Here is a 15,418-nt window from a genome sequence, read left to right as displayed (position 1 = left end):
AGTAACTCGAGAATCTTTTCTATTTCCAAAAATAAATTTAATTTGCTCAAACGTACACAACAAGCTCAGACTGGTGGTCTACTCCTCCAGGGTCCTCACAGATGTGGAGAAGGCATACTCCAACTGTGAGAGACACCTCCTCGCCACTCATTGGGTGGTAAAAAGATCTCTTAATTTTACAGGGGGGTCGCCAATTACGCACCCATCACACGCCCACCCAAATGCTCCTAGATGGGAGAATTAAAGACGGGACAGTGAGCACTGCCCGCATTGCTCGCTGGACCCTACTTCTCTCCCAAATGGACTTAAAGGTGAAAGGTCTTCGTGAGCCTAAACTAGCGGCCAACATGATCTACTCAGGGGTGGCCCATAGGTGTTCCATAGAAGGGGTATGGGACATCGATGCAGGATTTCGGGCCGGGATACATCCCACAGGCCGTGAAATCTATGTTGACGGCCCCAGCACAGTGTCGGCAGGTGAGCAACTCATGGGCTGCGGCATTGCCCTGGTGATTAAGCTCCCGAGCACCATGAGCGCCCAGCATGCCGAACTGTCGGCGGTGGTGTACGTTGTGACCCACCCTGAGGAGTTCCCTACCCCGTACATGATTTGTTCAGATAGCATGTTTACCTGCAATTCGTGTTCAGAATACCTGGCCATCTGGTCCCGTCACGGGTATACATCTGCGGACAGGAAACCCCTAGCGACCAAACCGTTGCTGGAGAGAATCATGCGGGCTATAGGCAGTGAAGGTCAGGTGTATATATATGTTAAAGGCCCACTCAAAGGCCAAACCCCGTGGGGAGGGTAACCAGCAGGCAGACACCCTAGCTAACGAGGGTGATTGTACGGGCAGTTTCTGGGACCCGTACAATTTAGGACCCATGGCAGCAATTGGGGGCAGAGACAGGACACAAGGGAGTGCAGGGGTAGCATTGGCCCTGGGCCTGAAAACGGTTCAGGCGCAGGACTCCACCCTGAGATCTGCTTTGAGTTTGCTCGCCAAGGGGGAGAAGGTAGAGGGTCCATATGGCGCGGCTAAAGCGGCCGTAAAGGAAGGCATGTTGTTCCATGGGGATCAGTGGATTGTTCCGCAGCAGCATCAAAGGGAATTCCTTCAACTGGCCCACGAGGGTCCAGGAGCTGGACACCCCGGACCTGAGACTACCTGGCAATGGGTGGAATAGGCAGGGTGGTGGCCGGGACTCAGGGAGGATGTCCGACAGTTTTGCTCGGAGTGTTTGCTGTGTGCAGCCAACAACCATGACCCCCAGAATAGGAAGGTGTCCATGGGGCATATCAGAAGGGTAGCGGGACCATGGCAGTCGATTCAGATCGCCCAGGGAGGATACAAATACTGCCTGGTTTTGGTAGATGTTTTCCCCAAGTGGGTGGAAGCCTTACCGTGCCGCACAGTGACCGCACTAGGCACAGCTAGAATTTTAGTTAGGGAAGTGTTCTCCCAGTGGGGACTTCCACAGTATGTGGAGTCCGACCAGGGAAGTCATTTTACCGGGAAGGTGATGCAGGCCACCCTTAAGGTGCTCGGCATCGAGAGGAAATGGCATGTCACCCACAACCCGCAGTCATCGGGCCCTGTGGAGTGACTGAATCGGACTATAAAGGAGAGGCTGCAAAAGGAGACGGGAGACTCGCCCAAGGCATGGGTGGAGGTCTTGCCATTGGTCCTAATGGGGGTCCGGGCCAGCCAGTCAAAAAGCACGGGGTATTCCCCGCATTAGCTTATGACTGGCTGGACCATGCGAACTCCCACCCATGTGCTAGGCCCGGTGCTTACTGAGGGTCAACTCAGGGAAGTGAGCCGGGGCAGCTTCACTAAGAATCTGTTTGAACACCTCAAACAGATTCACTGGCAGGCTGCTGGTAACATGTGGAGGCAGCACAGGAGTAACCGATTGCTGTTGGAACCCCGTAGATGCCACGAATGGGCAGTAGGGGATCAGGTGATGGTGAGGAACTTCACATGGGTAGGTGTTTTTGAAGCACTGTACATGGGGTCATAAATATTGTTGATAAAGTAAGCCCCATGGTGTATGCTGTCAAATTGCCCCGCCGCACGAAATGGTTCCGCATCAACCAATGCAAGCTGTACAACCCAGGGTCAGCTGAGCACAAAGGGCAGCCGGGAGGGGTGAGCCGTCCTCAGGGCAAGGGCCCCCAGCTGGCAGCCTTCGACTGTGGGGGAACCGCAGGGTAGTGGGGGCAGACTCACAGGCCGTACAAGTAGGGGCCGTGAGCCGCACTGCTGGGGGGGCTGTCCCACCTATAATCTGGGACTCATATGAGCCCCAGGTACTCGGAGGCCTTAGAAGGACCTTCCGCACCCCGCAGCCCAGGTTCCCATGGTCCCCTACGCTATGATACAGACTGCTCCATCGTGAGAGGGACTCCAGGAAGCAAAGACTGCAGAAGGCAGGAGACCGCTTACGGGCAAAAGGTCCCAGGCCTGCAGTGCCCGACTGTAGGGAACCGGCAGGGGAGGCAGCAGCCCCACCGGTCATAGCCTCTGAAGGGAACGAGCCCACAACAGAGGTAACAGCCCCACCAGGCACTGAACCCGATTATGGGAAGCCTGTGGGGGAAGTAGCAGCCCCACCGGACATAGGTTCCGACTATGGGGAGCCAACAGGGGAGATAGTAGTCCCACTAGCTTTAGGGTTAGGCACAGTTCACTGCATAGAGGGTAGGGCCAACCCGCCTATGGTATGGGACTCGGAAAACCCCCTGAGTACCGACCCCGTGAGAAGGAGTAGCCGAGTCTCACGGCCTAGGACGCCATGGTCCCCGGTACAAATGCTGCCCAGATACCGCAGAAGGCACAGGACATCCAGGATGTAACCTGGCCACCCGGAGATGGGTGGTGCTGTATATAGCTTTGGTTTAAGTTAGTACCTAAGTTAAAGGGGTTTTGAGTTTTAAGTTAGTAGTTTGGTTTGGATTTTAGAGCTTTCAAGTTTAAATTTGAGTAAGATTACCTTGTAGCCAAGCCAGAGAACGTTTTCTCAAAGGCAAGGCTGTCGGTTTATGACCCCTCCAGGAAAAACCAGAAGATGATGGAAGGAATCCTGTTCCTACTCGCCCTACTGGGGGCAGGCACCGGCAAAAGAGGTGATGTCGAGGAGTCCCGGATCTTTGGGTGCTCGGATGGAAGAGCGCCCATCGTTACTACCAGGGATGGTACTCGGGGCGCGAGTGAGTTCGCCATCTATCACCACCAGGGAAGGTGGGCAGGATGGCTGGGGTCCAATTCGACCAAATACACCAGCCAGGCCGGGTTTACTTACGGGGAGGTGTCCCTCCCATGCCCAAGGGTACACATTGTTGCTTCCCAGGTTAGGGTGATGGAAGGAAAGAGGGTGTGTTTGAGTTGTAAAGGATGGATTCCCCTGGGTAGGTGGTGGTGGCTCAGAAAGCTGAACAAGGGCGCGGGGGACCAGGAAGTGGGATGGGTATGATTTAACAATGATACCTACCGGACCATTACGAGTGCCCCAGATGGAGTGAGAGTATGTTGGGATAAATGGTGGGAGTCAGAGCAAGGAATGTACGTGTGCATGTGGGGATCGGAGAAGGTCTGTTCAGCAGGCATCTCTATAGTGTTCATTAGACAGTGGCAGGATTCAGGGAAGGGGATGGTGTGGGACCAAAGCCTACATGCCTGTGTGATCCCATGTCCCCTGACCCCAATAAATGCCACGGAATTAGTCGCACACCCAAGAGGGCCCCCACCGACCGCCCCGCCAGCTAAGACCATACTAGAGAGGTGTCCCACAACTACCAATGGACCAGGGAGCGGGCTAGTTTTAATACCTACAGGAAAAATCCTATACCAGGGGGTACACTATGCGGTGGCATCAGTAATACTAAATCTGACAGAAGTCTACTTACCTGCATGGTGCCCCAAGGAGACAGAGCGATTGTATCAAGCTCTACTTCGGGAAATGTTTTGACATTTCTACGAGCTAGACTTTGGGGAGGTGGATAAAGAACATTTGTACAGTTTCCCCGCAGAGCAAAATAGTGGTACAGGGAGACAGAAGGGGGACGTGGAACGATATTTCAAAATTATGTTGCACATTTCGGGTATACAATCCCCCCCCTGCCCAAACATCTCATCGCTCTGCTCAAGGCAGTGGAAGTGTCCCAGAAACATTTCTACACGCTAGAACAGAAAACAGAGCAAATTGGGAGTGAAATCACAGAGATAAAGGGGTCGATTTTCCCGAAGCTGTCGGGAAGAAGGCGGGACTACAACTTTCGGGTTTTAGACCCGCCTACTTTGACATCCGGCCAATCTGCGCGATTTTCCCTTGATTGACCTTGTTGAACCCGCCCAGCGGGCCAACCGGCAGCAGGTGACATCACAGACTGCAATTTCATCTGTCAAGAGTTTTTGACAGATGAAATATCAGTGTTTCACAGCTGTTTGAAGCTGTGAAACACTGACAGTCTGAGTTCTAACATGAGTCCTTCTGCTCAGACTCAGTTACCGGCACTCAAAGCTGAAGGCTGTCACTTTTCACAGATCGCAGCCGGTCAGCTTTCAGTGCCGGGTGAGTGATGGGCTCCCGACAGCTACAGGAAGAAAGGCTGTTAAAGTAAGTACAGGTAAGTAAAAGTTCTTTACACACTTTAGACACACCAAACACACTTACCTTTGCACTCATGCACCCATCACTCACCTGAGCACTGACATCGCGACCCCTCCAACTCCTTCAACCCGACGGCCCGCCTGCTCTAACCTGGCATGGTTTGGAGCCATCGGGAAACCTACACGAAACCCCTCAAAATAGGGAATAGGCTAAAAACTGTCTGTTAACTACCTGTTAACAGGTAGTTAATTGGCACTAATCCCTTCCCACCTGGTTTTGGCAGGTCCCAGTGCGGGGCGGGTACCCGCCGCCCCTGAAAGTTGCGTGGAGTGGGGTTTTGGGTGGGATGGTGTTGGGACCCCCAAATTCGGGATTTCCCCCCCCCCCACATGCCTGAAACCTCGCCTGATGGCTCCACGAAAATCGACCCCAAAAGTTCCACCCTGGTGGGGTTTGATGGAGGACATAGAAGTCCCTCCATGGATTCAGATTGCCTCCCATACTCTTGTTTTGTGTCAGCTTGGCATTGTAGTGTATTTACTGTGGACTAGTTGCAGGAAGAGGAAAAAAGGCCGCCGATCCCGGCACCAGAGGGTATTCGATGAGCCCTGAATAGACTGCGAGACATGTGTGTGGAGGGAGGGAGTAAAACATGGAACAGGGATATGAGGCATGGCAGTACGATCGCAGGGATTTCTATTTAAATTTAAAGTCCCAGACCACCTGCTGTACAAGCGCAGGGGTTTGTGTTAAAAGGGAAAATGCTGTATTTTTATTTTTTATAGAAGTGGTGCGTAACCTGAATGTTTGGTTAATGCGTAACTGACCTCCCGGCTGTAAGGTATGCCTAGGGGAGTGTAAGTAAAATGTTGTGATGTTTGAGTCTACTCTGAAAGTTTGTAATGTACCTTGAAGAATCTCTGTTATATCTTGAATGTATAACTGGGGGGGGGGGGGGGGGGCGGTCGGATCCCCTTGGCCAATGGAATTTGTAACACAAAAGGCATACTTGATGTACTGTATTCGTGAGGGAAATGTAATGTTTCGAGGTTTTTTTACAATTACTTGGTAATTGAGAGAATGTTCAGCTCTGGGATATTAGGAATTTTGTTCACAAATAGGTGACACTATAAGGGAATAGTGTCAAAGGCGGGACTGTAGGATTCACAAAATTCTGGGACCCCCTACTCAATGGACATGTGTCTGGAATTTAAGAAGGGACTGTGTTGGACCTTTTGGAGGAGAAATGTGGACAGAAATATCTCACTATTACAGACAGATCATACAGCGACAATGATTTTACTGGTACAGACAGATCATACAGTGCCTGTGTGATTACTGAAACAGACTGATCTTACAGTGACCGTGAGATTACTGGTACAGACGGATCATACAGTGACCGTGAGATTACTGATACACTCAGATCACACAGTGACCGTTATATTACTGGTACAGACAGATCATACAGTGACCGTGGGATTACTGGTACAGACAGATCATACAGTGACCGTGGGATTACTCGTACAGACATAGAAAGATAGGAGCAGGAATAGGCCATTCGGCCCCTCGAGCCTGCTCCGCCAATCAATGCGATCATGGCTGATCATCCAAATCCCGCAGTTACTGTATGATCTGTCTGTAGTGCAATCTCTCAGTCATTGTATGATCTATCTGTACCAGTAATCTCACAGTCACTGTATGATCTAACTGTACCAGTAATCTTACAGACACTATGATCGGTCTGTAGTGGAATCTCAGTCATTGTATGATCTATCTGTACCAGTAATCTCACAGTCGCTGAATGATCTGTCTTTAGTGTAATTGGTGGGATTGATTGATTTAATTTAATTTCAATTAATTAAAGGGTAAATCATGGCAGGACAGCCTGGCCACGTGGTACGCTCCTCCTGCGCTGTGTGGGAACTCAGGGACACTTCCTGTGCCCCTGACAACTATGTGTGCAGGAAGTGCATCCAACTGCAGCTACTGACAGACCGCATTGCGGCGCTGGAGCTGCGATTGGATGCATAATGGAGCATTCACGATGCTCGGGACGTCGTGAATAGCACGTTTATGGAGTTGGACACACCACAGCTAGAAGTTGGACAGGCAGAAAGGGAACGGGTGGCCAACATGCAGAGTACTAGGCGCAGGCAGGTAGTGCAGGGGTCCCCTGTGGACATCCCCCTCTCAAACAGATACACCACTTTGAGTGCTGTTGGGGGGGATGGTTTATCAGAGGAAAGCAGCTGCAGCCAACTTCCTGGCACCAGGGGTGGCTCTGCTGCACAGGACGGGAGGAAAAGAAGGGGTAGAGCTATAGTAATAGGGGATTCTATTGTAAGGGGAATAGATCGGCGTTTCTGCCTTCGATCTATTTTCTTTTCTTTCCAGTTTTGAAGAAGGGTTTGACCCAAAATGTCAACTCAAATTTCTCTCCACGGATGTTGCCTGACCTGCTGAGTTTTTCCAGCATTTTCTGTTGTTACTCCAGGATGGTGTGTTGCCTCCCTGGTGCAAGGGTCAAGGATGTCTCAAAGCGGCTGCAGAACATCTTGGAAGGGGAGGGTGAACAGCCAGTTGTCGTGGTGCATATAGGTACCAACGATATAGGTAATAACCGGGATGATCTCCTAATCGCTGAATATAGGGAGTTAGGAGGTAAATTAAAAATAAAGACCGCAAAGGTAGTAATCTCAGGATTGCTACCAGTGCCACGTGCTAGTCAGAATAGAAATAGAAGGATATTTCAGATGAATACGTGGCTAGAGAAATGGTGCAAGGAGGAGGGATTCAAATTCCTGGGACATTGGAACCGATTCTGGGGGAGGTGGGACCAGTTCAAACCGGATGGTTTGCACCTGGGCAGGGCCGGGACCAATGTCCTAGGGGGAGTGTTGCTAGTGCTCTGGGGAAGGGTTTAAACTAAAATGGCAGGGGGTTGGGAACCTGAGCAGGGAGACAGAGGAAAGGGAAACAAGGATAAAAGCAAAAGATAGGAAGGAGAAAAACAAAAGTGGCAGTCAGAGAAATCAACGGTTTAAATCAAACGTGGCTACAGTAAATAATAATTCTAATAAGTCTAAGAGCGTTAAAAAAAACAAGCCTGAAGGCTTTGTGTCTTAATGCGAGGAGCATTCGTAATAAGGTGGATGAATTAGCTGCGCAAATAGAGGTAAACGAATATGATTTGGTTGGGATTATGGAAACGTGGCTCAAGGATGGCCAAGGCTGGGAACTCAACATCCAGGGGTATTCGATATTCAGGAAAGATAGGCAAAAAGGAAAGGGAGCTGGGGTAGCATTACTAATTAAAGAAGGAATTAACACAATTGTAAGGAAGGACATTAGCTCTGATGATGTGGAATCTGTAGGGGTAGAATTGAGAAATACCATGGGGCAGGAAACGTTAGTGGGAGTGGTGTATAGACCTCCAAACAGTAAGGCGGAGGTTGGGGATGGCATTAAAAGGGAAATTAAAGAAGCGTGCAATAAGGGCACAGCAGTCATCATGGGTGACTTTAATCTACATATAGATTGGGCTAACCAAATTAGTAACAATACTGTGGAGGAGGAATTCCGGGAGTGTTTACGGGATGGTTTCCTGGACCAATATGTCGAGGAACCAACCAGAGATCAGGCCATCTTAGACTGGGTATTATGTAACGAGAAAGGATGAATTAGCAATCTTGTTGTACGAGGCCGCTTGTGTCGGAGCAATCATAATATGATCGAATTCTTCATTAAGATGGAGAATGAAGTAGATGACTCAGAGACTAGGGTCCTAAATTTAAACAAAGGAAACTACGATGGTCTGAGGCGCGAGTTGGGTAGGATTGATTGGGGAATGTCACTCAAAGGGTTGACGGTGGATAGGCAATGGCAAACATTCAAAGATCGCATGGATGAACTACAGAATTTGTTCATCCCAGTTTGAAATAAAAATAAAACAAAAAAGGTGACTCAACCGTGGCTAACAAGGGAAATTAGGGATAGCATCAGATCCAAGGAGAGGACATATAAATTGGCCAGAAAAAGCAATAATCCTGACGATTGGGAGCAGTTTAGGATTCAAAAAAGGAGAACAAAGGGATTAATTAAGAAAGGGAAAATAGAATATGAGAGTAAGCTTGCAGTGAACATAAAAACTGACTGTAAAAGCTTTTATAGATGTGTGAAGAGAAAAAGATTGGTGAAGTCAAGCGTAGGTCCCTTGCGGTCAGAATCAGGGGAAATTATAATGGGGAACAAAGAAATGGCAGACCAATTAAATACATATTTTGGTTCTGTCTTCACAAAGGAGGACACAAATAACCTCCCAGAGATGCCGGGGAACATAGGGGCTGATGAAAGGGTGGAACTGAAAGAAATCAGTATTTGTAGGGAAATGGTGTTAGGGAAATTGATGGGACTGAAGGCCGATAAATCCCCAGGGCCTGATAATCTACATCCTAGGGTACTTAAGGAAGTGGCCCTGGAAATAGTAGATGCATTGCTGATCATCTTCCAACATTCGATGGAATCTGGAACAGAACCCATGGATTGGAGGGTAGCTAATGTTACCCCACTATTCAAAAAAGGTGGTAGAGAGAAAACAGGTAATTACAGACTGGTAAGCCTGACATCGGTAGTGGGGAAAATGCTAGAGTCCATTATAAAAGATGTAATAGCAGAGCACTTGGAAAACAGTGACAGGATCGGACAAAGTCAACATGGATTCACAAAAGGTAAATAATGCTTGACTAATCTACTGGAATTTTTTGAGGATGTAACTGGTAAAATAGATAAGGGAGAACCAGTGGATGTGGTGTATCTGGACTTTCAGAAGGCCTTCGATAAGGACCCGCATAAGAGATTAGCGTGTAAAGTTAAGGCACATGGGATTGGGGGCAAGGTACTGACTTGGATAGAGAACTGGTTGGCAGACAGAAAGCAAAGAGTTGGAATAAACGGGTCTTTTTCCGAATGGCGGGCAGTGACTAGTGGGATACCACAGGTATCGGTCCTTGGACCCCAGCTATTCACAATATATATAAATGATCTGGACAAGGGAACTAGATGTAATATCTCCAAATTTGCAGACGACACAAAGCTGGGTGGGCGTGTGTGCTGTGTGGAGGATGTCGGGAAACTCCAGGATGATTTGGACAGGTTGGGTAATTGGGCAGAAACATGGCAGATGCAATATAATGTGGATAAACGTGAGGTTATCCACTTTGGTGGCAAAAACAAGAAGGCAGATTATTATCTAAATGGCAATAGATTGGGAGAAGGGGAAGTGCAACGAGACCTGGGTGTCCTTGTGCACAAGTCGCTGAAGGTAAGCATGCAGCTGCAGCAGGCGGTTAAGAAGGCAAATGGTATGTTGGCCTTCATAGCGAGAGGTTTTGAGCACAGGAACAAGGATGTCTTGCTGCAGTTGTACAGGGCCTTGGTGAGACCACACCTTGAGTATTGTGTGCAGTTTTGGTCGCCTTATCTGAGGAAGGATGTTCTTGCCATGGAAGGAGTTCAGCGAAGATTCACCAGGCTGATACCTGGGATGGCAGGAATGACGTATGAGGAGAGATTGGATCGATTGGGTCGATTGGACTTGTACTCGCTGGAATTTAGAAGAATGAGAGGGGATCTCATTGAAACTTATAAAATTCTGACAGGAATGGACAGACTAGATGCAGGAAGGATGTTCCCGATGGTCGGGGAGTCCAGAACAAGCGGACACAGTCTAAGGATAAGGGGTAGGCCATTTAGGACAGAAATGAGGAGGAATTTCTTCACCCAGAGAGTGGTGAACCTGTGGAACTCTCTACCACAGAAGGCGGTGGAGGCCAGTTCATTAAATATATTCAAGAAGGATTACATAGAAACATTGAAGATACAAGCAGGAGTAGGCCATTCGGCCCCTCGAGCCTGTTCTGCCATTTAATGAGATCATGATGATCATCCAAATTCAGTACCCTGTCCCTGCTTACTCCCCATATCCCTTGATCCCTTTAGCCTTAAGAAGTATATCTAACTCCTTCTTGAATATATTTAATGAATTGGCCTCAACTGCCTTGTGTGGTAGAGAATTCCACAGGTTCACCACTCTCTGGGTGAAGAAATTCCTCCTCATCTCAGCCTTAAATGGCTTATCCCTTATCCTTAGACTGTGACCCCTGGTTCTGGACTCCCCCGCCATCGGGAACATCCTTCCTGCATCTAGTCTGTCTAGTCCTGTTAGAATTTTATAAGTTTCAATGAGATCCCCTCTCATTTTTCTAAACTCCAGTGAATATAAGCCTAATTGACCCAATCTCTCCTCATACGTCATTCCTGCCATCCCAGGTATCAGTCTGGTGAATCTTCGCTGCACTCTCTCCATGGCAAGAACATCCTTCCTCAGATAAGATGACCAAAACTGCACACAATACTCAAGGTGTGGTCTCAACCAAGGCCCTGCACAACTGCAGCAAGACATCCTTGTTCCTGTACTCGAACCCTCTTGCTATGAAGGGCAACATACCATTTGCCTTCTTAACTGCCTGCTGCACCTGCATGCTTACCTTCAGTGACTGGTGCACAAGGACACCCAGGTCTCATTGCCTTCCCCTTTTCCCAATCTATTACCATTCAGATAATAATCTGCCTTCCTGTTTTTGCCACCGAAGTGGATAACCTCGCATTTATCCATATTTGGGCATATGCATGGCAAATGCAGTATATCACCCAACCTGTCCAAATCATACTGGAGTTTCTCTGCATCCTCCTCACAGCACACACGCCCACCCAGCTTTGTGTCATCTGCAAACTTGGAGATATTACATCTAGTTCCCTCGTCTAGATCATTTATATATATATTGTGAATAGCTGGGGTCCTAGCACCGATTCCTGTGGTACCCCACTAGTCACTGCCTGCCACTTGGAAAGAGACCCGTAGAGCTATCCTATTAATCCCAGTCCCCTGCTCTTTCCCCACAGCCTTGTCATTTTTTCCCTTGAACTATTTATCCAATACTCTTTGGAATGTTACTATTGAATCTGCTTCCACCGCCCTTTCAGGCAGCGCATTCCAGATCACAACAACTCGCTGTGTAAAAAATGTTTCCTCATGTCGCCTCTGGTTCTTTGCCAATCACCTTAAATCTGTGTCCTTTGGTTACCAACCCTTCTGCCATTCGAAACAGTTTCTCCTTATTTACTCGATCATAAACATTCATGATTTTGAACACGTCTGTCAAATCTCCTCTTAACCTTCTCTGCTCTAAGGAGAACAATCCCAGTTTCTCCAGTCTCTCCACGTGACTGAAGTCCCTCATCCCTGGTACCATTCTACTAAATTTCTTCCACACCCAACCAAGGCCTTGACATCCTTCCTAAAGTGCGGAGCCCAGAATTGAACACAATCCTCCAGCTGAGGCCTAACCAGTGTTTTATAAAGGTTTAGCATAACCTCCTTGCTTTTGTACTCTATTCCTGTATTAATAAAGCCAAGGATCCCATATTATTTTAACAGCCTTCTCAACTTGTCCTGCCACTTTCAAAGATTTATGTACATACTCCGCCAGGGGTCTCTGTTCCTGCACACCTTTAAAATTATACCATTGAGATCATATTGCCTCTCCTCATTCTTCCTACCAAAATATCACTAAACACTTCTCTGCATTAAATGTTGTCTATCATTTGTCTGACCGTTTCACCAGTCTGTCTATGTCCTTCTGAAGTCTGTTACTATCCTCCTCATTATTTACAACATTTACGAGTTTCATATCGTCTGAAAACTTTGAAATGATGCCTTGTATACCCAAGTCCAGGTCATTAATAGATATCAAAAGGAGAAGTGGTCCTAATAAGGACCCAGGGATCACCACTGTATACTTCCCTCCAGTCTGAAAAACAACCATTCACCACTACTCGCTACTTTCTGCCCTTTAATCCTGTGGGCTTTAATTTTGATAACAAGTCTCTTATGTGGTACCTTGTTTTGAAAGTCTATGTACACCACATCCACCTCACTACCTTCATCAACTCTTCCCGTTACTTCATCAAAGAACTCGATCACGTTAGTCAAACACGATTTGCCTTTAACAAATCCGTGCTGACTTTCATTTACTCGACCATACTTTCCCAAACGCTGATTAATTTTGTCCCAGATTATTGTCTCTACAACTTTCCCCACCACCGACGTTAGGCTCACTGGCCTGTAGTTGCCAGGTTTAGCCCTCTCCCCTTTTTAAAAGAGCGGTGTAACATTTGCAATCCTCCGGTCCTCTGGCACCGCCCCCAGATCTAAGGAGCATTGGAAGATTGTGGCCAGAACCTCCGCAATTTCCCCCCTTACTTCCCCCAGTAACATAGGATGCATCCCATCCAGACCAGGGACTTTTCTACTTTGAGGAACACACACACACACATCTACCCATATACACCCAGTCCCACAGAGTGACCTTCCTCAGTGAGTAATCTGGTAAGGAGTATGGAATGTGTTCAACCCCCAGGTATTTTAACCCCAGTTTGTGGTGCATTAAACTGAACAGTATTTAGTTGTACATTGAGGCTCCAGTTCCAGCTTTTGTTCATTTTATTATTTATATCCCCACAGAATCCCACAGTGCGGAGGCGGGTGTAATGTTTGATATTTTCAGAAGCTGTGACCTCCCTCCCTGGAAGTCCCGGTGTTTTCTGCTGTTGTCAGATCCTCGATTCCTCCCCTCAGGGCGGCTCTTTTCTCGAATTGAGAAACACAAAAATCAGTCAGAAAGGGGGATCTCGGTGACAGCATCCCCCCCCACCCCGATCCCCTGCCAGTCTCTCCCCCCAACCAGTCTCTCCCCCCGACCCCCGGCTAGTTTCTCTCCGATCCCCGGCCAGTGTCTCCCCCCGGCCAGTCTCTTTCCCACCCCCCCCCCCAACTGAGCAGTCTCCTCTCCTCTCCCCCCCCCGATCCCCGGCCAGTCTCTCCCCCCCGATCCCCGGTCAGTCTCTCCTCCCCGGCCGGCCAGTCTCTCCACCTCCACCCCCCCCACCGCCCCCCCCCCCGATCCCCGGCCGGCCAGTCTCTCTCTAATCACAGGTGAATCTCTCTAATTCGCTGCTTTTTCTCCCAGTCTGTGTGACCCTGGATATGGAAACAGCCAATCCATGGCTCGAGGTGTCTGAGGATCTGAAGAGTGTGAGACAGATCGGGACCTGGAGGAATCTCCCTGACACCGGGAAGAGGTTTACAGGCAGGTTCTCTGTGCTGGGATCGGAGGGTTTCACATCGGGGAGACATTACTGGGAGGTGGAGGTGGCGGGGAATCAGGGCTGGAGTCTGGGAGTAGCCGCAGAGTCTGTGGAGAGGAAGAGTCGGGTCACAGTGAGCCCGGAGACTGGAGTCTGGGCCATCGGGTGTGTTTATGATGATGGGTTTAATGTAAACTCCTCCCCTCAATCCCGTCTCCCCGCCGGTCCGATCCCCGGGAAGGTGGGAGTTTATCTCAGTTATGAGTCCGGGACAGTTTCATTTTACAGCGCGGACACCAAGTCCCATCTCCACACCTTCACTGGGAATAAATTCACGGGGAAACTTTATCCTTTCTTTGGGACTGGGGATAAAAACAAGTGGCTGAAAATCTGCTCCGGCTCCGATCTGGGTCTGTAAAAGGGGCGGGGCTTCGGGCCGGCCCGCATCATCCATGACGTGACAGTGATTTGACCCCGCGCCAGGGGTCAGGAGTGTTGTAAAATCCCAATGAGACTGTAAATACAACCAATAAAAATATAAAATGTCAGAAGAAAGAAAGACTTGCATTTCTATAGCGCCTTTCACGACCACCGGGCTTCCCAAAGCGCTTTACAGCCAATGAAGTACTTTTTGGAGTGTAGTCACTGTTGTAATGTGGGAAACGCGGCAGCCAATCTGTGCACAGCAAGCTCCCACAGACAGCAATGTGATAATGACCAGATAATCTGTTTCTTGTTACGCTAATTGAGGGATATATATTGGCCAAGGCACCGGGGAAAACTCAAACACAAAAGCAAAATACTGCAGATGCTGAAAATCTGAAATACAAAGAGAAAATGCTGGAAATACTCAGCAGGTCAGGCAGCATCTGTGGAGAGAGAAACAGAGTTAACGTTTCAGGTCGATGACCCTTCCTCAGAACTCTTCTCTGAAATAGTGCCTTGGGATCTTTTACATCCACCAGAAACACATAGAAACATAGAAGATAGGAGCAGGAGTAGGCCATTCGGCCCCTCGAGCCTGCTCCGCCATTCAATGAGATCATGGCTGATCATCCAAATTCAGTACCCTGTCCCTGCTTTCTCCCCATATCCCTTGATCTCTTTAGCCTTAAGAAATATATCTAACTCCTTGAATATATTTAATGAATTGGCCTCTACTGCCTTCTTTGGCAGAGAATTCCACAGGGTCACCACTCTCTGGGTGAAGAAATTCCTCCTCATCTCTGTCCTAAATGGCTTACCCCTTATCCTGAGACTGTGACCCCTGGTTCTGGACTCCCCGACCATCGGGAACATCCTTCCAGCATCTAGTCTGTCTAGTCCTGTTAGAATTTTATAAGTTTCGATGAGATCCCCTCTCATTCTTCTAAACTCCAGTGAGTACAAGCCCAATCGACCAATCTCTCCTCATACGTCATTCCTGCCATCCCAGGTATCAGCCTGGTGAATCTTCGCTGCACTCCTTCCATGGCAAGAACATCCTTCCTCAGATAAGGCGACCAAAACTGCACACAATACTCATCCTTGTTCCTGTACTCAAACCCTCTCGCTACGAAGGCCAACATACCATTTGCCTTCTTAACCGCCTGCTGCACCT

General features: G+C 48.6%; 1 protein-coding gene across 1 annotated transcript; it reads left to right on the top strand.

The window, feature by feature from the left end:
* The first annotated feature begins 299 nt into the window (after positions 1–299).
* On the top strand, positions 300–14,236 carry LOC147114244 (E3 ubiquitin-protein ligase TRIM21-like). Its single transcript, XM_085996193.1, has 4 exons — positions 300–477; positions 649–753; positions 3,005–3,199; positions 13,701–14,236. Exons 1-4 carry the CDS (start codon positions 300–302, stop codon positions 14,234–14,236), a joined length of 1,014 nt encoding a protein of 337 aa, XP_085852319.1.
* The last annotated feature ends 1,182 nt before the right edge of the window (positions 14,237–15,418 follow it).

Source organism: Somniosus microcephalus, chromosome 8 (assembly GCF_052327205.1).
Source record: "Somniosus microcephalus isolate GS21.2 chromosome 8, FLI_Smic_1.0, whole genome shotgun sequence".
In the NCBI taxonomy this organism is placed as follows: domain Eukaryota; kingdom Metazoa; phylum Chordata; class Chondrichthyes; order Squaliformes; family Somniosidae; genus Somniosus; species Somniosus microcephalus.
Note: the sequence above shows the minus strand (reverse complement) of the source record. Positions and strands in the feature narration are given on the sequence as shown.